The 21,882-nt window shown below is 33.9% G+C and overlaps 1 protein-coding gene across 1 annotated transcript in view; it reads right to left on the bottom strand.

Moving 5' to 3' along the window:
* The window catches only part of LOC149805636 (uncharacterized), a 113,669-nt gene that overhangs the window by 64,768 nt on the left and 27,019 nt on the right, over positions 1–21,882 (bottom strand). Inside the window, exons 3-5 of the mRNA XM_089934492.1 lie at positions 9,622–9,719; positions 7,626–8,299; positions 5,479–5,590 (exon numbers count right to left, since the gene is read on the bottom strand). Of these exons, the coding sequence (XP_089790618.1) occupies positions 5,479–5,590; positions 7,626–8,299; positions 9,622–9,719 (884 nt within the window). The remainder of the gene's footprint in view (positions 1–5,478; positions 5,591–7,625; positions 8,300–9,621; positions 9,720–21,882) is intronic.

The raw sequence follows: 21,882 nt of genomic DNA, 5'->3' as shown, positions 1-21,882 counted from the left end.
TTGCATGAAAGTGATTTTATTAAATCAACTTTATTAAAAAATAGACATTAAGTTGTCTGAAAACATAAAAGATGGCAGAATTTGATATTAAAACACAGGAACTTCAACAAGTACATGAGAAGCCAGTCTTGGATGATCTGGAATTAGGATAACTGAGTATCTGTGTACATTAGAAATTTTTAGTGGCTTTGTTTCAATAAGTAAAAGAACCAGATAAATAAGGTTTGCATTATTAAAGCTTAAGTCTCGAAAATATTTATAAACTTTCCATGGAGTTAGATGCAGCAAAGCTGAATGTAAAATTTCCATCTTGGAATCAAATTAATTTGATAATAATAATAATAATAATAATGATAATAATAATAATAATAATAATAATAATAATAATAATAATAATAGTAATAATAGTGAAAAATAAAACTGATTAGATAAAATCTTCTTCCCTAAATAATTACACTGACACTACTGTTACTCCTGTTTGTTCCCCAAGCTGAGTCGACTGTCAGACAACAGTAAGCACTCTAACAGAATATCAATAGTTCTATGGAAAACATCTTTCATGAATGCAAAAGCCTTTGGAAGAATGACAGTGCAATCAAAAGTGTTCAGCAATCAGGAACTCAAGACCTAATCAATATCCTTATCAATCTGCCATCGGAACAAGGCTATCAATTTTGATGCAGTTGCAAAACAAACAAAACATCCAAATGACCTAACCGGGGATGAAAGATGAGCTGAATCTGAGAAAATCTGGCCTTAAAATACAAATGTCTGCTCCTTACTTCAGAGATTACCTACAATATAACTGATAAAATGTGTTGAACAGCAATTTAGAAAGATCTGGTTAACTGTAGCATGATATTCACAATACATAAAAAAATACAACTGTGTTCCTTTAATAAAAGCATAGTTTTTTAAGATCCTCATTAAAACAAAAAGAAATCAACAGATCTGGACAGTCAGTTATACTCAAATGTTATACTTCTTTCACCTGCAGAAGAAGAAAAAAAAATGACCGCTTTATTTTCTCTTACAATTTCAAGTGAATGATATCATAATATTTTGATTCTATTGATCCTTACGAACGTATAGCTTTTTAAACAGCTAAATGGTGTGGTATGCATTGAGATACATATCCTATCAGGTCATTCATAATGTAATATGTATCGTATTATGCCTAAAGTTCTGATACACACCCCAATACATATCGAAACATTTTGCAATCACTCTAATTCAATAATTTCTTGCAATTTCCTGAAGGAATCATTCTGCAGGCAGAATAACATCTGGGGATGCTGAATAATGTGACTATATTCAATGGATAAATCCAAAATGTCACTGAAAATGTTCCATTAGAAAAACATAGCTGGGTCATTTATCAAGATAAAACAGTGAGGCTGTCAACTTGTCCCATAATGCAATCATGGAAATGTGGTTCAGGTACTCTTAGATTAAGAAAATAAAATACATGAATGTGCATGCATATGAAGTAAAAAATTATCTAAACCTTCAACAGCCCTCAGAGAGATATTTTAGTACAAATATCCACGAAAATATTGAAATGCATCTCAGGCATCGACTTCACACACACTTCAGTCTACCATGAATACTTGCTAATAAGTTGAGTCCAACTGCAAACTCTATAGAGCCAGATCAGCTGTTGCATACTATGCCGTAATATCTAGGTTTATAAAGCTTATAAGGAGTCCAACTGCAAACTCTATAGATCTTGATCAGCTTTTGCATACTATGCCGCAAAATCAAGGTTTATAAAGCATATAAGGAGTTCAACTGCAAACTCTATAGATCCAGATCAACTGTTGCATACTATGCCATAAGATCTAGGTTTCTAAAGCTTATAAGGAGTCCAGCTGCAAACTCTATAGAGCCCGATCAGCTTTTGCATACTATGCCATAAGATCTAGGTTTATAAAGCTTATAAGGAGTTCAACTGCAAACTCTATAGATCCAGATCAACTGTTGCATACTATGCCATAAGATCTAGGTTTATAAAGCTTATAAGGAGTCCAGCTGCAAACTCTATAGAGCCCGATCAGCTTTTGCATACTATGCTGTAAGATCTAGGTTTATAAAGCTTATAAGGAGTTCAACTGCAAACTCTATAGATCCAGATCAACTGTTGCATACTATGCCATAAGATCTAGGTTTATAAAGCTTATAATGAGTCCAACTGCAAACTCTATAGATCCAGATCAGATGTTGCATACTATGTCATATGATCTAGGTTTATAAAACTTATAAGGAGTTCAACTGCAAACTCTATAGATCCAGATCAGATGTTGCATACTATGCTGTAAGATCTAGGTTTATAAAGCTTATAAGGAGAAAGCAGCTAAACAAGCAAAATAAACCCTGATCTGCTGGCACATTATGCAATGGCGGTTCCATGCTTATGTTGTTTGCTGTTAGATTACACTTACAAGTAAATACAATATGTGGATAAATTCATACAGTTGAAGACCTATTTGCAATGTTAATATTGTACCCTCAGTGATGAAAATGCACCTTCAAAAGTGGCCAAAGTTTGAATAATTATTGCTTGAAGTGGTGTTTAAAACAAATATGTAACTTTTGACATACCAAACAACTATTCTACTTCATCATTCTGAAGAGAAAAAAAGGACTGGGTACTAAACTTGGAATTTTCTAAACCCCCAATATCATTTCATTTTCAGCTTGAACATGGTGGCCTATTGAGTCGCAAATGTTAATGGATCTGTCCAATAGCAATATAATGACACATGAATTATTTCATGGTTGAGAAGCTAGCAAATATTTGCATGTGGTTTATGAATATTTACAAGCTGCCATCTTTTTATCTTCCTATATAATCAATGTGCCATAAATGCATGATTGATTGTTCCTGGGCTTTTTTGAAGAAATGGCGTAGATTAAGTGATGCTGCAAGTCGATTCATGCATCCATTTTTTTCTTCATTTAAAGTTAATACATCTCATCCTAAACTGCTAGAGACTCAAAAATGAAATTACTGAGTATGATTTAAATATATATGTAATTAATAAGTTCTACTTAAGCCTTTATTGATCACTGCCATCTCAACTCTGTCCATGTGGAACTAGGGGATGTGCTTGGCCAAAGCGGGTATGTGAGAAAGCTCACCAGTAGCTTCCAGTGGGTTGGTGGTTCTTACCTGGACTTTCCTGGTTTCTTTCTCCACTAATTATTCTGGCTGTCATGTGTAGCCTATCTTGTGTTGAAAAATGACATTAAACCCAAAGCAACAGACTCTATTTAATACAATGTTTGCAGTGCTAACTCAGAATATGAAGACTGAGTTTGAAAGTTGCCAATTGATAGACTGACAATTCCACCCACTTGTCAGTTCAACAATAGCATATTGCAACTAATGATGGTCTACTGATATCGCAGGATAGGTTTGAGTGTTTATTCAATTTACCACCGACTCAACGCTTTTCACCTGGCTCTAACAACTTTATGACTGTCACTGTACAACATGCATGCACAATTTTCAAATATTCGTAACATTAAAACTTCTCATTTGATTTTGTGAAATTGTTCATATATAACAAAAAGTCATCTTACTTTCAAAGAAAGTTTTGGTCAGAACAGAGGCTTTGATTATAAATTAAATGACCATGAAGGCAGATTTGGAACAGCCAGCCCATCAGGTTTTGAAAACATTAGGGTTGACAATGCTGACTATTGCAAAAATGTTGTTTTTGTGTTTCCATGTGTAACTAGCGGTTTGTATTGATGGAGCTTTTGCTTATTTCAACATGTTAATCATCAGCCAGTTTGTGGATTCCCAGCTTAAATGCATATTGGTCCAACACAAGTGAATCCCAACCACATCCAACCCCTGGATGCTGGTACCAAGTGTGCATCTGGCTTGAATGGAGCAAGAAAGGTTAAGAGCATTACTACAATAGGATTCAAACCCAGAACCTTCCAATACCCAAGTGTCAGTCTGCAGTACCAGTACCTGTCATGCTTCCTTTGTGTTAATGGCCATGCTGCCTTTGTGTTAATGGCCATGATTCAGTACTGTGTTAATGGTCGTGCTGCCTTTGTGTTAATGGCCATGCTTCAGTACTGTGTTAATGGCCATGCTGCCTTTGTGTTAATGGCCATGCTTCATTACTGTGTTAATGGCCATGCTTCAGTACTGTGTTAATGGCCATGCTGCCTTTGTGCTAATGGCCATGCTTCAGTACTGTGTTAATGGCCATGCTTCAGTACTGTGTTAATGGCCATGCTTCAGTACTGTGTTAATGGCCATGCTGCCTTTGTGTTAATGGCCATGCGTCAGTACTGTGTTAATGGCCATGCTGCCTTTGTGTTAATGGCCATGCTTCAGTACTGTTGTGGAGTAATAATTGTGCATTGTACAGACAACTCATCAATACCACAAAGAATTAATCAATATACATTCACTGCATGATTACATGCTGAAAATGAAATTAAATCAGGTTTTATATAACCACAAACAACAGCAATCATATTCCATACTATAAAGGTTAAAAGTTGAATTGAATTTTTCCATCAAAAATGGTTTCTCTGCATCTTCTATTCGAGGCTACTAAATTTCACATTTTCCTGAATTAATTTGCGGCTATTGAATTTCATAGATATTCTACAACCTGCATTTGTAATATTTTATTTCATTTTGTGTAATGATTCCCCATAACATTAATTCTTCAAAAATAAATAGCATACAAACATAAATGGAGCATATGTAAATTACAGTCCCGCAAAACATATAAAAGCTTTATTAAAGTGCCCATTTTCTGAGTTTCTGCCATGTGTTTTGATGCATTTTTACCAGGGGAGTAATAATGTGTGCCAGTCAGCATCTCACTTTGCAATGTTTTGAATTCTAGCAAAGACAGCAAGGAAGTGAGAGTATCATCAAAATACGTACAGTGTATACATTTTTCCAATGGGAAATTATTTTTTTAACATAACTGATATGGTCAAAACTGCCCTAAAGGACACCTGCATTAAGCAGACACTAGTCTTAACCACATACTGAAGCTCCTAAAGCAAGAAAGTAACTTGTATGTAGCAGCCACCCATATAAAGGCTGATTTTTCATTCCCATCCCTGCAGTGTCAGTATAACACAGGTCTGAATATATATATTTATAAATGTAATATTAATATATTTATTGTTTTAACCCTTAATAACTGCCTTTTTAGACTTATTCTGCTACCATATTCTTAAATCTTGACAGAATGACAAAATTTACATATCTACTCTTTTAGTGCTATGGTGGTCTCTGAAGTGTAAGATGTGAAACCAAGATGATGCATTGGAATAGAATACATAGTGGATAGCATGTAGGGCTAAAGCAAATTTAAGAAGCCGGATAGCAAACAGACATCACGGTCCAGTTCACAGTACACTAAAAACACATAGGAGAAGAAGCACATGGACTTGAAAAGCGAAAACGGAGTTATTGTATCAATTACATACCTGCAGCCTTTGCTGACACTGATCCCTGGGTCTGTATTTCCAGCTCCTTTGTCTTCATCATCAATCGCAGGGTTTCCAATTCTCGCTCAGAACTGGCCAGTTTCTCTGATAACTGAAAATAAAATTATAGTCAGTGGTAATATCTAACAGTCAAATATCTCAAACCTGTCATATCCAGTCAGTTTTTATGTACTTTTCTATTTATTGGTGTTGTTCAGTAAATGTTATATTACGTTTTTATACCAGTCATGTCCATACAAAGTCACAATGATCATATCTGATGGAAAGATTACTCAACTACTGTAGTGTCTTCTCTACATTTATTCAGATGTGTAATTATCAAAGTATGGGACAAAAGTAAATCTCCAGATATCAAAAGTAAACCGGGTTCAGAACTCTACATTTGTACAATTACAAAACTCCAGACATCAAATATTTTGCCTGTTTGCATAAATGACAACCATTGATTTCATTAACTCTGCTGATCTAACCCCTTAAAGTCATTAAAGTCAATCTTTTTAAATAAAAAAATTTATTGCAACTTAAATAACATTGGCAGTTTTATGATCAATGTCAGATCTTTAACAAGAAAGAATCTGTGCCAATCACAAACATGTCACAAGTCACTCTTTAAAAATAGTGATGGACCAGCCTAGACGTACTTGTATAAATTTCAAAAATATATATTAAAAACTATTCAACGTTAAATTCAGTGCAGACTCCAACAAGTATTTAACAGGAAGAAATTCCATTCCTTGGGTTTTAATTAAGCAAATTGCATCATATTAACAAGTTAGGTAAACAGTCCTAAGATTGTTATAAATTGTATCACCTGTTCTGCTTCATGCACCCTCCATGTACCCTACCCTATCAATTGCCATCCACCCTCCCATATAATAGGTGAATGAATAAAAATGGCTTTTGGTGGCACTGCATATGCAAGTTCAACTGCAACCAACATTGGTCCTGTTCTGCCATAACATATGCTGTTTTTTCTACTGGTTATTTCTTACAAACTTCATATAGTGTGTGTCTGTGTTTGATTTGGACTGTTAACATAGCTTTAACAATTTTTCAGTCATATCACTATGATGTCTGCAGTGTGACAGTTTATAGTGATGTCTAGCACTGGGGCATCATGCCACAGACATGTGGCATTATGTCACACCCAGTCACATTATCTTGACACCAGGCTGACCAGTCCTAACACTAACCTCTTAATGCTGAACACCAAGCAAGGCAGCTGTTAGTACCATTTCTTTAAGTCTTTGGCATGACTTGGCTGGGGATCGAACCCAAGACCACCTGCATCCAAGGTGGAAGCTCTAACCACTAGGCCACCTGAGCAGTCCAAACTTCATAGACTCAAATCTGCTGACACATTATGCTAATGCAGATCTGGGTCTATTCTGTTTGCAGTTAGAATTGACTTATTCACAAGTATATATGGTTGTTAAATAAAATGTAAAACTTTGAATAGAGGTATCATACATACTTGCTTATAAGTTGAGTAAGCTGCAAACATCAAAGGTCTGCTGGAGCACAATGCACCTGCAGATTAGGGTCTGTGTTGTTTGTTCTACTGATTACACCTAACAAACTGCACAGAATAGTTCAAATCTGATTTCCAAAATGGACTATTGTCATTAATCCAAATATCTAGGCATTACATTTTTTAAATATACTACTGAAAATTATTAAACATTTTGGAAATAAAGTGGGCAGAAAACTGGCGGTTCCAGATATATGGAATAATGATAGTACTTAGTTATTAAATCAGACCAAGCAGTGAGTCCTGCAAAGTTAGAATAATGAAATATCTAACAGATGTCAAAAGTTCTACAGACCAGATTTGGTTCTTCTAACTGATGAGATTGACTAAGCAAACAATAATCATTACAAGACTGCATGATTGATGAATTTATCCAACCTCTCTCCACTTACAAGCAATATTAAGGGTTTAACACCGACTGTTCATAAGAGATCATTTGAGTGGGACTGGAAAGTTGGGAATCAATTATCACTGCAATAAAACATTAGGATCAGTCTTTCTCAAGACAGCATAATCAAAGCTGAAAAACGATGTAAAATATTTTTTATTCATAACCATTCAATTTCAAATGAAGCATAAAAATGGACTAGCTTACCTTTTTGTTTTCCACCTTTTGTGAATCAATTTCTGATAATAGAATACCAATCTGTCTGCTCTGTTCTGGAATACCCATATGTCTACCTTGATCCAGATTCCCTGATGTTTCACTTGGGAATCGTGTTGCCCATGATAACATGGGATCCGGCATGAGAGGATTTACATATGGCAAGGTATAAGGTACCAGTCCTGGGGGCCTCAGTGGTGAGAAAATACTGGAAAACCTTGTTGATGATGCACCAAGACCAGAATCAGTGAAGGCTGCACCTGTAGATGAGGTCTCTAAATTGGTCCCTACTTTTTCCTGTGAAGTGTCAGACAATCCCTTTTGAGGGCTAGTACCTGCTGAAGACGAGTTCAAGGAAGTCTGTGTAGGGGATGTCTGTGGGAAACTGTTGTGTACAGATGTAAGGAAAGGATGAGAAGAATTGAGCATGGCTGGATCAGCAATGCGTTGAGAGGGTGAGCTATGGGAAGATGCTGATGTAGAATTAAGCAGGACACTATAAGGACTTCCAACATACTGAGCAAAAGGGGGCGTTCCAAATGCATGACCATAGTATCCTGGCAATGGGGAAGACATTGACATGAATGATAAAGACACTTGTGTCTCTTTACTTTCAGTGGTTTTGGCATCTTTCTCTAGACTTTTGGCTTTATTCTTGAATAATTCTGAAAGAAAAATATGAAATAAGTATATTCCATACCATAATAATTCTAATATCCAAACGGTCTCTGATAAATGTTCAGTGTACAGTGTTCAAAATTCTGGGTGTAAAAGGTTCTAACATTTTGTGACTTGCTAACAATAATTCTTTAATAACCTTTTGAAGAAAATCAATATAAAAGATCTGCATGTGCTGCTAAAAATTGCTTTAATATTCTATACACTTTTGAGTATCATGTACTCGCTTATAAGTTGAGTCAAATTGCAAACACCAAAGCTCATTATCTGCTGTGTCATAATGCACCTGCAGATTAGAGCCTATTTTTATTGTTCTGCTGATTACTCCTAACAAATTGCACATCTCCAGATCTGCCAGCACATTATGCAATAGCATATCTGGGTCTGTGTGGTTTGCAGTTGGACTGGTCTTTTAAGTGGGTATATATGGTAAGTCAGGATCCAACTGAAAACAATATAAACCAATAGTCTCTGTTCTGCTCATTAGTCACAACAAACTGCACAGACCTAGATCTCTTGGCACATTACACAATGAGAGATCTGGGTCTATGCAGATGGATCTAACTTGTGCACTAGTTTATATGGCATTAAAATTTCAAAGATTTTCTGACAGGTTTTTTTTTTCTACTTATTACTAAACAATAAAAACTTATGTATGTAATGTTATTGTTATGGCACATACAGTGAATTCATTTATTGTCATAAATTTAATTCGTGTGGTTTAGTGAAAAACAAAATTTATATTATACTAACATTCACAAGAATGGAAACTGTTTCCAAAGAAAGGTCCACGAAAGTGGGTACCTGATAAAAATGATGAATTAACAGTTTCCAAATTTGTAACTTTTCAATAATTAAGTGGTGAGTTCACATGTTGACCTGGGTTTACACTCATTCAAGGATGAAATGAAGGTGATTTCAATGTTTTTCTAGTTTGGGATTTTAATTTCAGGCCCTGTTGTCATGAAACTGTCTGAACAATAAATACAAGTACAACAAAAATTCTTTTTAATATCAAAGAAATTAATAAAGAAATTTTGCACATATATGTATATGAATGTACCTACACAAGGTGTAAAGCTGTAATAATTTGGTATATCTTGGTTTCAAATTTATTTGAAATTAAACATTTTAACTGTGATGATACAATTTTATTTGCTCCAGACATTTGGAGAATGTGAGACCTAATTTGCATGCACCATCACCACTGTTATCACTGCTGAAAAAGCAATATGTTTCAAGTTATTAACAAATGCAGATGAGATAAATATTACGAGGTATAATAATAAAAAGCACACAGCGTTTTTACCTTGATTTTGCCATCTCTTTGTGGCCTGTTCCTCTTTGTCTTTCAATATCTGTGACTCCAGATCCTCCAGTTTCAAATTTACTGTGTACTTTGGTTGACTGAATTAGAAAGAAATTTAAACCATTAACTGGAATGCAATAATGTCTAAAGCCAGAAGAAAAAAAAATCAATCCTTTAACATTGATTTTTAAGTTTTAAACACATGCAAGTGAACACAATATATCCCATGCTTCAGGCTTGTGCACTTACAGTTTGTCTGTGCACCCAAATTTTGAATCCTGGTACAAATATGAAGATCAGCCTGATACCATGATTTATGACCTGATAAGATTTCTCTTCTTCATAATTAAATAGTTAAAAATCAGAAAGTCTCAGTTTACTTTCTAATCTCTTCATTAAATTCTGACACACATATTTTACACTTCCGCTCATATCTTTTAATTCTGTGTGCAATGCTGAATTTTATTTTTGGAAGTGAACAAACATTTTAATAAGACCATTGATTATGCTGGATGAAATGTTTCAATAACAAGGTGGCCTGCATTTAAAGGAATCATTATTTAAAGTAAATGTGAATGGCCTTATCTTGAAGCTGTAGAGGAATCGTGTTATTTCAACAATACTTTGATTTTACTAAACACTGAATATTTACTTCCTAAATGTTTTGAAAAAAATTCTCAGCAATTAATTCAAAGCACTTTTTTTTTACTCCTTTTTACTGAATTTTATCCATTGTAACCCCCAGGACACATGCTGGGGGATGGATTATTATAAATTTTTTGTCCCCAATAAAACTGCTTTAATTTTGATGACATATCAAACCAAGTTTGATATTAATAAATGATACAATGATTATGCTCTTTTTAAAGAAATACTGAAGGCATGAGCTTTTCTTTCTTGATCAAAATATACAATTATACTTGGTATTTAAGTTCAAAATTATTGAAAAAATAACTTTAGTATGAAATAATATGGACTGGTACCTCTTTTGTTGAAATAATCAGCCCTGAGCATTTAAACTGTGAACCAGTCTACTGATTGGTAAGAGTTTGCATAATGATCATGTGCAAAGATACACAAGTCCCTCATGTAAACTCATCTTCTAAAATTGTACACTGATCATCAGCAAACATCTGTTTACCTAAATATGGTGCAACAATTCCAGAATTTACTTATCAAACATAATAATTCTGCCATTCATATTTGATTATGATAAACCGGCTTGCTGCTTAGTTTGGGTGGTCAAATAGTTTGTTGGCTGATTAGATCTGTAAACTTTCCAATGCTATCAGAGACTGTTTGAGTTGTTTAACACATCTACACTTGATCAAATATGACTTGTCAGTTTCTGTTGTAGAATCAGTACAGAAAGCAAATTATCATCAACAACAGAGACGCTTTCTGAATAAAGTTTGTAGTTCTGTAAACCAGTCAATCCAATCAGAAAAAAGTCAATATCTATTGGGCACACTTTCAGGATCTGACATCTTGTAACACCATAGCCAAATCTGCTCATCCAAATATTTACAAATATCTAACCACATCAACATGCACTTGGTTTGTTTGAAAAAGTTTTGTAACCAATTGATAGAGCTGTGGACTGTATCAGTGAAAAGTTAACATGCTGATCATCAGGGCAAGCTCAGCTAGTATTTAACTTAGATAAAACAAGTCAATTTGATTAGTAAAATTCAAACAATTTAATGTCAAGATTTGTTTACAGGTTACAGATAATGTTCACAGTTGCATCAAGTATCTATCCAAGTGAAGAAATCTGATGATAGATACACAGATAAAATGTCAACTATGGTAAATAATAAATATTTATTTTGATGTGAAATCATGTATCGTCTTCTAAACAAAGAGTATAGTACTATCAAAGGCACACAAGATCAATTTCACAACGAATTACCTGTCAATCAAACTACATCTAGTGGCAATAGTAGTGTACAAGCAATTTGCACAAATTAAAGTGGATGTCTTTTTTTTAAAATCATATCAATTAAGTCATATTTTGAACTAAAGGAATTGTTCAAGAAACCTGATTTTAATTAAGAAAATACAAACTTTTTAATTTGCTGAGGGATGATGACATATGATATGAACTCTTTACAAATTTGTTTATTATAAAGTAGTCAACATGTCAAATGATGTGGTATAATATCTACAGCTTTCCAATGATGACAGGTTTACTGGACAGCTCCACTCGTTAACAGGTAAAACAGACAAAACTGTCAAGACCCAAAACTTATGTGCAGAAATCTTGTGAAACAAATGCCCATGTCCATTAAACTTTGTGTAGCCACTGCATATCTTTTTGTAGTGCTTTAGGGACCTTTGGAAAAAATGCCCAACACAAAATCTTAGTCAATTCAATGTACATGAGATATTTGTCATCAAATTATTCTAATACTGACATGACTTCATATGCAAGACAGGCTGATGAACACCTGTCTGAAGATAACTGAAGAGCTACAGAACTGAAATATAATTTTATTCCTATTACAAAATCATGCTATAAACCTTTAAAATAAAATTAAGGGAATAAAAATTAAGCATTTAAACATTTCTTTGTCAAAGTTATTGATGTATATTTCTTATCTAAAAGAATACTTAAAAATGACCCACATCAAATCTAATGCTGGAGAGTACCATAATAATTTTTGCAAAAAGAATATATATTTTCATTTTATTATATTAAGAACTTAAAGTTAACAAAGATTTTAACTGTTTCAAAAGTATAATTCTTTGATCATGATCAAACATAATTCAGTAGAAAGGTGATACCTGGACAAATAAATTTACAGTATATTCAACTACAAGGACCATTTGACGCAGTTCAATAGGTTAAGAATAAATTACAGTAGATTCTCAGTTACAGCATTTTTTATGACATCACAAAACGTTGAATAGAAAAGCTGCTCCTAATTACATTGTCAAAAGCATCGTATCTGTAAGTCATAAACCAGTCATTAACATACAAACATAGCACTAATGAAACTGACAATCTTATATATGTACATTAATCTTGTTTGGGCATCAGCTTCAAACAGAGCATCCTGGGCAAGTAATTATGAGGGACGTAATCTATCTTGCTAATTTCTCAACACCCATTAAAACGCAACAATGCTAATTAGCATAAAGTTAATAATGCACACCAACATTTTACAGCTTTTATTGCAGTAGTCATTTCCCCCTCTGGTGTTACAAAGCAAAACATTCACAAATAACACCGCATTAATTAATTTGAATGGAGAATTGTCTTGAGCAAGTTTCAGAACAAAACTGATCGAAAGGCACCATCAAAAAGAGGCTACGAAGAGGTAACTGATCAGGGCAATCTCAAAGTCTTTGGAGTACCTGGTGAAATTTTTCTCGTGGGGGTTAATTATGTTGGACTCCAAATTTGGCCATGCAAACACAAGTGAATTATCCCTTGTTGACATTCCTTAAACTTGCACAAATTTCATTCAATATAATTGAATAAGCCTTTATTTGCTTATGAAAAAGCCCAGGACAGTTCAAACAAACAATCTAGCTTGGTTTGTCCTGTTCTCTAATCCGAGACTGCAGCCTAACCCTTTGGGAATTGGGATGAAGCTTTAATCAATTTTAATCACAACAAGTTTCCAGCCCTAGGTAAATGATGTTTATTCAAGCCCGACTTGCCCATCATCCACGTTGTGATGATAGATTCATATTAGGCTGAATATGCATGAAATCATCAGAAATCTAGGGATCCAGGACTAAAACAAACTATCCTCCCAAAGGATTAATTCTAAACTAAAATTAAATGTTATGTGGGCTGATGGATTTGTTGGGCCATTTGCATTCATTAATTTGTCATAAAACATAGCTTGTCATAGTACAACCTGCAAATCTTTACTCACAGACAAATTAAGACAAAAATCTGATATTGGGTTGTTGATAGAAATTCTTATATCAATAGCTGCATGGAATTTGCCAAAAAATAAAGGGGAAAGAAAATAACTCGGGATTAAAATAAGCAATGAAGCTTAACATAAGAACGTACGCATTTGTTAAAAAATTAAAACTATTTCTGACATCAATGTTTTTTTAGGAGACATAAAGTTGGACATCAATAAATAACTGATATGTTCATTAATTCAATTTCTCACGTTAATTTTGAGACACTGTAGCAAAAATCACAACAGTAAACAGAAATTACCACAGACATTAAAGAAATTAAAAGGGTTTACATCATTAAAAATCATGCCATGTGCTATAAGAAAAAATGCTGGACTCTAAACCTCCCCTTGGCTGCTCACAAGACAAGGTGAAGAAAATTAAGACAAACTTTCTGTTGCATACAAGTATCTTGAGGAACGCCAAGCAACTGTTTCAAGGTCTTCATCCTATCATATGAATTTGAGTTGAAATAGGTTCAGTATTATGTAAAAGTGAAGGACAAGTAAAAAAAAAATTTGGTACTGGCAAAAGTTATTTCTGCTGTGGTACAAGTGACTCGATGACTAATGTTGTGGTACAATTTCCAAGTTATTTCTCCTGTGGCACAAGTGACTAAATGAAAATTGTGTTGGTACAGGTAAAACCTTTTTCTTGCCCGACAAACAAGAACTGTCATCATTAATTTGAAATTTGACAACTCATATGATATTCATTTTTCACAAATATAGTAATGTGAAAGTTTCAGAGGTATTAATACAATATCAATATCCCTCTCAAAATTGTTTGCTGTAAAAAAATAAATAAAGTATCATTAAAACCATTATAATGAGAAAATAACCAATCGATAAGACAAGCTTTTCTTTTACACTCAAATAACCAGCATGCTTTATTTTTATTTTTGTCAATGAATGTGACATTGAAACTGAATCAACTTGATTTGCAGACAAGGTAGGTGTACAGTTCCTGAAATGGGTAATTTGACCAGATCTGCATTTTGTAAGCATTTCATCTGAACTTCTTTTTTTTATCTAATATGTACTGGAGTTCTTTTTGTTGCATTTCAGTTGCATTCATTTCACTTTTGTATTTCAGCAATAATCTTGTCATTTTCATGTATGTTATCATGCTGAATTTGTGTTTAACACTTGTATTCCTTGTTTCCATTGATTTTCACTGGTTTGGAATGAAAAGGAAATACATATAGCAAAGTTAGATTTGTTATTTTGAAGAGTATTAAAGGGTGACAACTATTACCATTGTATTATTAAAAATGTGCTTTAATAAAATAGCAAATTCCTAATATTCAAAATACAGCCATAGCTTATGGCAAATAAAAATATCACTTTAGCTGCAAATAAAATTATAAATTTAATTGTAGAGTCTCAGCAAATTTGGAAATTTCTTTATGTTCTAAACAATTTGTAGTTGCAGAGTGACCAATAATGATGTCATCAGAGTTTTGAAACAAAGAAAAATGGCATCCCAAAATTTGTCAGTGTAATAGTCCAATCCTGAACTTAGAACTTAGTAAATTTAGAAGCATCTAGATTATAATCACAGTTCAAACCATTCATGAAATATCTTGTTCTTCTTTTATGATTTATCATTCTACATTTGCAGTCTTCATTTGCTTTTAAATGCATTCATCATTCGTGTTGTATTTATTCTGCATATCATTTGCATTCATTCTTCAATGTTTGCATTTGTTCTACATTTGCTCTGCATTCTGGGTTTGTTTCATGGGTAAAAATAACCCAATTTCAGAGTATGTACTACAATAGTGTTATAACAAGCTGAGGTATGACCAGCTGCCCATTGCAGGTTAGCTAGTACATGAAGCTGGTAGTAATTTCCAGCTAGGTCAATTTAAGCTCAAAAAGGCCAATCAAATGCTTTGAAATAATTTAGCTTATGTAATTTAAATATATTTTTCACTTCATACTTGTGCATCAACAAAATAGGCTTTAAAAAGGAAGTAAGGATATCAGAGCATTTCTTAAATTACTCTGTCCAAATTTTGGGAATATGTAAATTATTGTTTTCTCTTGACTGTGTACTCCTTGTGCTAATAATGATACTTACAAACTTAAAATCATCAGGATACACTGGCACTAAATTTTTTAAGACCTGAAGGTAAGAACAGATTTCTCCAAAAAGAATTAAATCTGTAACTGGCATCAACCTAACAGTGTTGATGTCAAAATGACCTTGACCTTCAAAAATCACAAACTGTAGTCTCTGTAAGAGGAATTATGCAAGTCTCCCCACACACTGGAGTATTAGATCAAATGCGCAAAAACAACTGCATTGTACACTTTCTGTATTAAGTGATCTAATATAAAAACTCAGTTTAAAATTCCTATTTTTCTTTATACTTTAATCAAGAGTTTTTCAAAGTGGTTTGACCAGGATAAGATATTTCTAATAAGGACACCTAAAGCATGGCACATTGAAGAGCTTCAATTTTAAGTCATTTTCCATTTGGTTCCTTGATGTGGTAAGCAGATAAACAATCACTGAGACATATTTAAATTTCTGCCAGACCGCTCCGATAGCCTCGTGGTTAGAGCATCCGCCTCAGATGCAGGAGGTCACTGATTCAAATCCCATCTGAGTCATGCCAAAGACTTATAAAAATGGTACTAGCAGCTGCCTCACTTACTGCTCAGTATTAAGAGGTTAGTGTTAGGACTGGTCAGCCTGGTGTCCGGATACTGTGACTGGGTAGAACATTATGCTACATGTCTGTGGCATGATGCCCCAGTGCTAGATATCACTATAAAATGTCACACTGCAGACATCATAGCAATATGGCTAAAAAAAACATTACAGCTAGATTAAAAATCAAAACCATACACACAAATAAAAATGTCTGCTCGTTGTTTTTTAATGGTCTTCATGCAAATATTTCAGCGAATAGACTGATAATTCTGATTTTGATGTTTTTGATGTTTTTTTAAAATATTTTTTTAAGTTTCATTTTAGTGACTGGATCAATAGTGGTACTATATTATATCCCAGGGTCAATGGGTCAATAGTAGTATTATACTAAATCCTGGGGTCATGACATCAATAGTGGTACTATATTATGTCCCGGGATCATGGGTTTGATATTGGTATTATATTATATCCTGGGGTCATGGGGTCGGTAGTGGTACTATATTATATCCTTGGGTCATGGAGTCAATAGTGGTACCACATTATATCCCAGGGTCATAGGGTCAATAATGGTACTATATTATATCCCAGGGTCATGGGGTTGATAGTGGTACTACATAAAATCCCAGGGTCATGGGGTCAATAATGGTACTATATTATATCCCAGGGTCATTGGGTCAATAGTGGTACCACATTATATCCCAGGGTCATGGGGTCAATAGTGGTACTATATTATATCCTGGGGTCATGGGGTCAATAGTGGTACATGTACCACATAATACCCCAGGGTCATGGGGTCAATAGTGGTACTATATTATATCCTGGGGTCTTCGGGTCAATAGCGGTGTTACGTGTTTAGACTCTAAGAATAATCCACGAATTAAATTGCAAAAGTCCTAGTAATAAATGTTCTAATAATTTAAAGTTCGAATCCTGATGGAAAATCCATGATGGATGACAATGACGTATGATGTAGTCAGTACTGTGCTTATCTACAGTTCCTTGTAGAAATACAAATAATGAAACTCCGGTGTTGGAATCTAAATTAAATTTGTAAGCAATGCCTTTCCAAAATCTCTGTGTGAGAACTCTTCAAAATATTTCCAGAGGTAAAAGATTTAGTCATTTTGAAATCCAACTGATCTGAAGAAAATTATAACTCAAAATCTGGCTACAACAAAATAACTTGACATCAGTGTAAAAAGTCCAAAACTGAGAAATCTCTCTCAAAGCATCTCTTTTAAAACAAACAAAATGCGCATAATGGAAAAACCAGAATTGCAAAATCAAAGGGGGGGGGGTCATGTTATCATGTTTACACCAAAAATGGCCCTAACGACAACCAATCATTTTACTCCAAGAAATAAAAAAAAAAAAAATTAAAATATTGTTTACATCTTAAATGTAATCCCATCATGACCTTGGAAACAACCAACCATTTTAAAATAAAATAGAACTTGTTTATGAAAGTAGCTACAAGTTCTGAAACAAGGTCAGAATTTAGATCAACACCTGGTGTTAATAAAAACTAACAGTCAAGGTCAAACAATTTTCTAAAAAGTATCATCTCTAGTGAATAAATTTACATTATAATAACATATAATAGAATAAAAAATTTAAAACTGACAAACAATTAAATTAAAATAAATATGAATTAAATCAGATATACGTAACAGTGGTACCACATTATATCCCAGGGTCATGGGGTCAATAGTGGTATTATATTATCTCCTGAGACCATGGGGTCAATATTGATGAAACATTATATCCCAGGGTCTTGGGTCAATAGTGGTACCCCATTATATCCCAGGTTCATGGGGTCAATAGTGGTACTATAGTATATCCTACAGTCATGGGGTCAATAATGGTAATCTATTATATCCTGGGGTCATGGGTTCAATAGTGGTACCACATGATATCCCAGGGTCATGGGGTCAATATTGGTACTGCATTATTTCCTGGGGCGGGGCTTGGGGTCAATAGTGCTACAATATTATATCCTGGGGTCTTGGGGTCAATAGTAGTACAGCATTATATCCTAGGGTCCTGGGGATAATAGTGGTACTAAATTGTATCCTGGGGTCATGGGGTCAATAGAGGTACTGCATTATATCCTGGGGGTCATGGAGTCAATAGACATACTTTATTATATCTGGGGTTATAGGGTCAATAGAGGTACTGCATTATATCCCGGAGTCAGGGGGTCAATAAAGGTACTGCATTATAAACCAGGATAATGTGGTCAATAGTGTTACTGCATTATATCCTGGGGTTATGGTGTCAAAAGTGGTATTGCATTATATTCTAAATCAAATTATAATGAATAGTTTTATAATGAGAGACAGCTGTATGTAATTCACTGACAGGTGGTAAGTTTGGCTGGTAAAGCCAGGTAGTTGAATAAATTAATTTAACATGCTTCTACTACCTGAAGCTGAAACCAATATCAAATTTGAATATTTGAATATTCAATTAAGTACTCAAAGAGAATTTGAATATTCAATTAAGTACTCAAAGAGAATTTGAATATTCAATTAAGTACTCAAACAGAATTTGAATATTCAATTAAGTACTCAAACAGAATTTGAATATTCAATTAAGTACTCAAACAGAATTTGAATATTCAATTAAGTACTCAAACAGAATTTGAATATTCATCATTATTAATAATGCTATTAAATCCATGGATTCCCACCACCACCACCAAGCTGCATTGAAGAGACAATAAACTTAGTTACACCTGTAAATGACAGTTTAGGGGTCTTGTTGGTATTTTTCTTTGTTTATCTTCACACTCAATATGACCAGGGACTAAACAAGAAACTCCCAACAGATATTACATTATCCAATGAGATATTATGTACCAATGAAATCTATGAGATTTTGCTGGAATGGAGACAAAGGAGTGGATGAAGTGCTGAGGCTTGGTGCAAATTATTCAAAGTTAACACCACCAAATTATAAAATCCATTACCAGTTTCACTTTACTGCTTCTTTAGACCGTATTCGAAAATTTGTTTACATTAAGCCACTTTTGATTCTAACAGATCAAACATTATAAACAAAATGATGCAAGACTAAGACATTCGTGTTGTGGTACAATTTTATAAAACTCCTATGCTGTATATAGTCACCTATAAGTTCATCCCAACTGCAAACTGACAGATCCTGATCTGCCATAGCATAATGCACCTGCAGATCAGGGTCTGTGTTGTTTGCTCTACTGAGTACTCCTAACAAACTACACAGACCCTGATCTTTTGGCACATTATGTGATTGCAGAACTGGGTCTGTGCAGTTTCCAGTTGAACTGGTCCTATAAACAAGTATATACAGTATGCATAAATAGCATGGTAAAACTACACATAAAAGGATAACTACTCCGGTGGACTAGTGGTTAGAGCATCTGCCTTGGATAATGGGAGGCTGTGGGTTTGAACCTCAGCCGAGTCATACCAAAGACATAAAAATGGTACTAACAGCTGCCTCACTGGGCGCTCAGCATTAAGAAGTTAGTGTTAGAACTGGTTGGCTTGGCGTCAAGATAATGTGACTGGGTGGGACATAATGCTGAATGTCTGTGGCATGATGCTCCAATGCTTGGCATCACTATAAACTGCTGCAATGCAGACATTAAAAATCAAAATCATGCATGCATACATGCATACGAGTAGACATAACAATGAACCATTAAGATACACATCTCTTTTTAAAACTATTATAGTAACAGAGATATAAAGAAATTCTCTTATGTTACGTGTTTAGGCTCAAATAAGCAGTAACACAAGAAAGAGTTAAAACAACAAGCTTTCAAAAATACAATAATTTATTTCCCTGGAAAAATTCTGTAAAAATGAAAAAATATGAACTTAAAGGTTTTAAGAATCAAATCCAAAAATAATCCAAGAATAAAATTTACTTGTCCTAATAATAAAATGTTCTAATGATTTCAAGTTTGAGTCCCGATGAAAAATTCAAGATGGAAGATGATGATGTATGCTATAACCAGGAGTGTGTTGAAGTCTACAGTTCCTTGTAGAAGCAAGAAATATCACTCCGGTTTTCGAAGTCTGAATAACTTTTTTTTTATAAGAGCTCTCTTGTTCAAGAATCTCACATAAGCACACATATTTTCCAGGAAAAAAGAATTGATGATTTTGAATCCAAGTAAATTGAACAAACTCCAAACGACACAACACCTTCCAGTGTAAAGGAAGAAGCCCAAGTGAGATTATTTCTCCGAAACAAAGGTTATATCATATTCTAAAACACAGTTTCAAAAATCCCCAAGTTGCAAAATTAAAAAAAAAGGGGGGGTGGTGGTCATGTAATCATGTTTACACCACACATGCCTAACATGACCCTGATGAAAACCAATCATTTTACGCTAAGATATAAAATTTTAGAAGTTTTTTACTTCTTAATCACATAGTGCCATCATGACCTTGACAACAACTAATCATTTTAAAATAAAAACAGAACTTATTTATGTGGCTGCTACTAATTTTGAATCAAGGTCAGGATCTAGGTCAACACCTGGTGTTTACTAAAACAAACAGTCAAGGTCAAACTATTTTCTGGAAAGAGTATCAACTCCATGAATAAATTTACATCAAAATAGCATGTAATTAAAAATATATTTAAAAAAATTAAACTGAAAAGCAAACAATAATTGAAATATATATTAAATTAGATATAATTAAATCAAATATATATAACATTCAATTTCCTTTAAATACATAGAATTAAATAAATTCTATGAACATATCAATTAATAAATTTATATAAAATCTAAAAAATTTGAACCTTTTGGGATAGATACATTCAAAATGGTGAAAGGACTGACTGAAGTAATATCCGGTTGGTGAATCCAATACATTTCCTTTACTACATGTTCCAATTTAGTATTAATAACACCAACCAGCATAATGAAAAATCTTCTTGTCTTTGGGTTTAATGCCGTTTTTCAGCACTTGACAGACTATATATGACGACCAGCATAACTGGTGGAATAAAAACCCCAGCAAGAACCATCAACCCACAGGAACCTACATGTACTGGTAAGCTTAATCTCACATATCAACATCAACTGAGCCCGAGACCCGAACCCATTAGGATAGAGATAAAATGGCAGTGATCAGTTAAGGCAAGTGCTTTAGACCACTCAGGCCCCAAAAAAATCTTGTAACATATGGAAGCTGTCAGGAAAATGTGCTGCAAGATGATATGAAACTTATGGATCACTCAAGTTATTTACGTCAAATCTATGTTTATGTGTTAAGTACCTGCTGATGAGTTTGTCCAAGATACTCTATGCCTGACATTTTACACGTTATTGAATAATATTTCAAGTTACACAGTATCCTGAGACAACACAAAATTTCTTGTTAGTATTTTTGCTAATGAAATATTTGTATTACTGACAGAGCAGTGAAAAAATTTGCATCTATTAAATTTAGCAGATGAACCAGTTGTTTAACGTTTTCGGTATGAATTCATATGTAATTCAAACAGGAAATCTGTAAGATTTTCAGATGATTTGTAAGCAAGTGTTAAGTTATTTAACACTTAGATTGCAAGATGGTTGCAAATAAATCCTGATATTGTTGATAATGCAACCTGAATTTGGATAACAAGGACTATGCTCCAAAACAAAATGAATGATTCTTTCAT

This window comes from Sinohyriopsis cumingii, chromosome 2 (assembly GCF_028554795.1).
Source record: "Sinohyriopsis cumingii isolate HCF-2022 chromosome 2, ASM2855479v2, whole genome shotgun sequence".
NCBI classification, from domain to species: domain Eukaryota; kingdom Metazoa; phylum Mollusca; class Bivalvia; order Unionida; family Unionidae; genus Sinohyriopsis; species Sinohyriopsis cumingii.
Note: the sequence above shows the minus strand (reverse complement) of the source record. Positions and strands in the feature narration are given on the sequence as shown.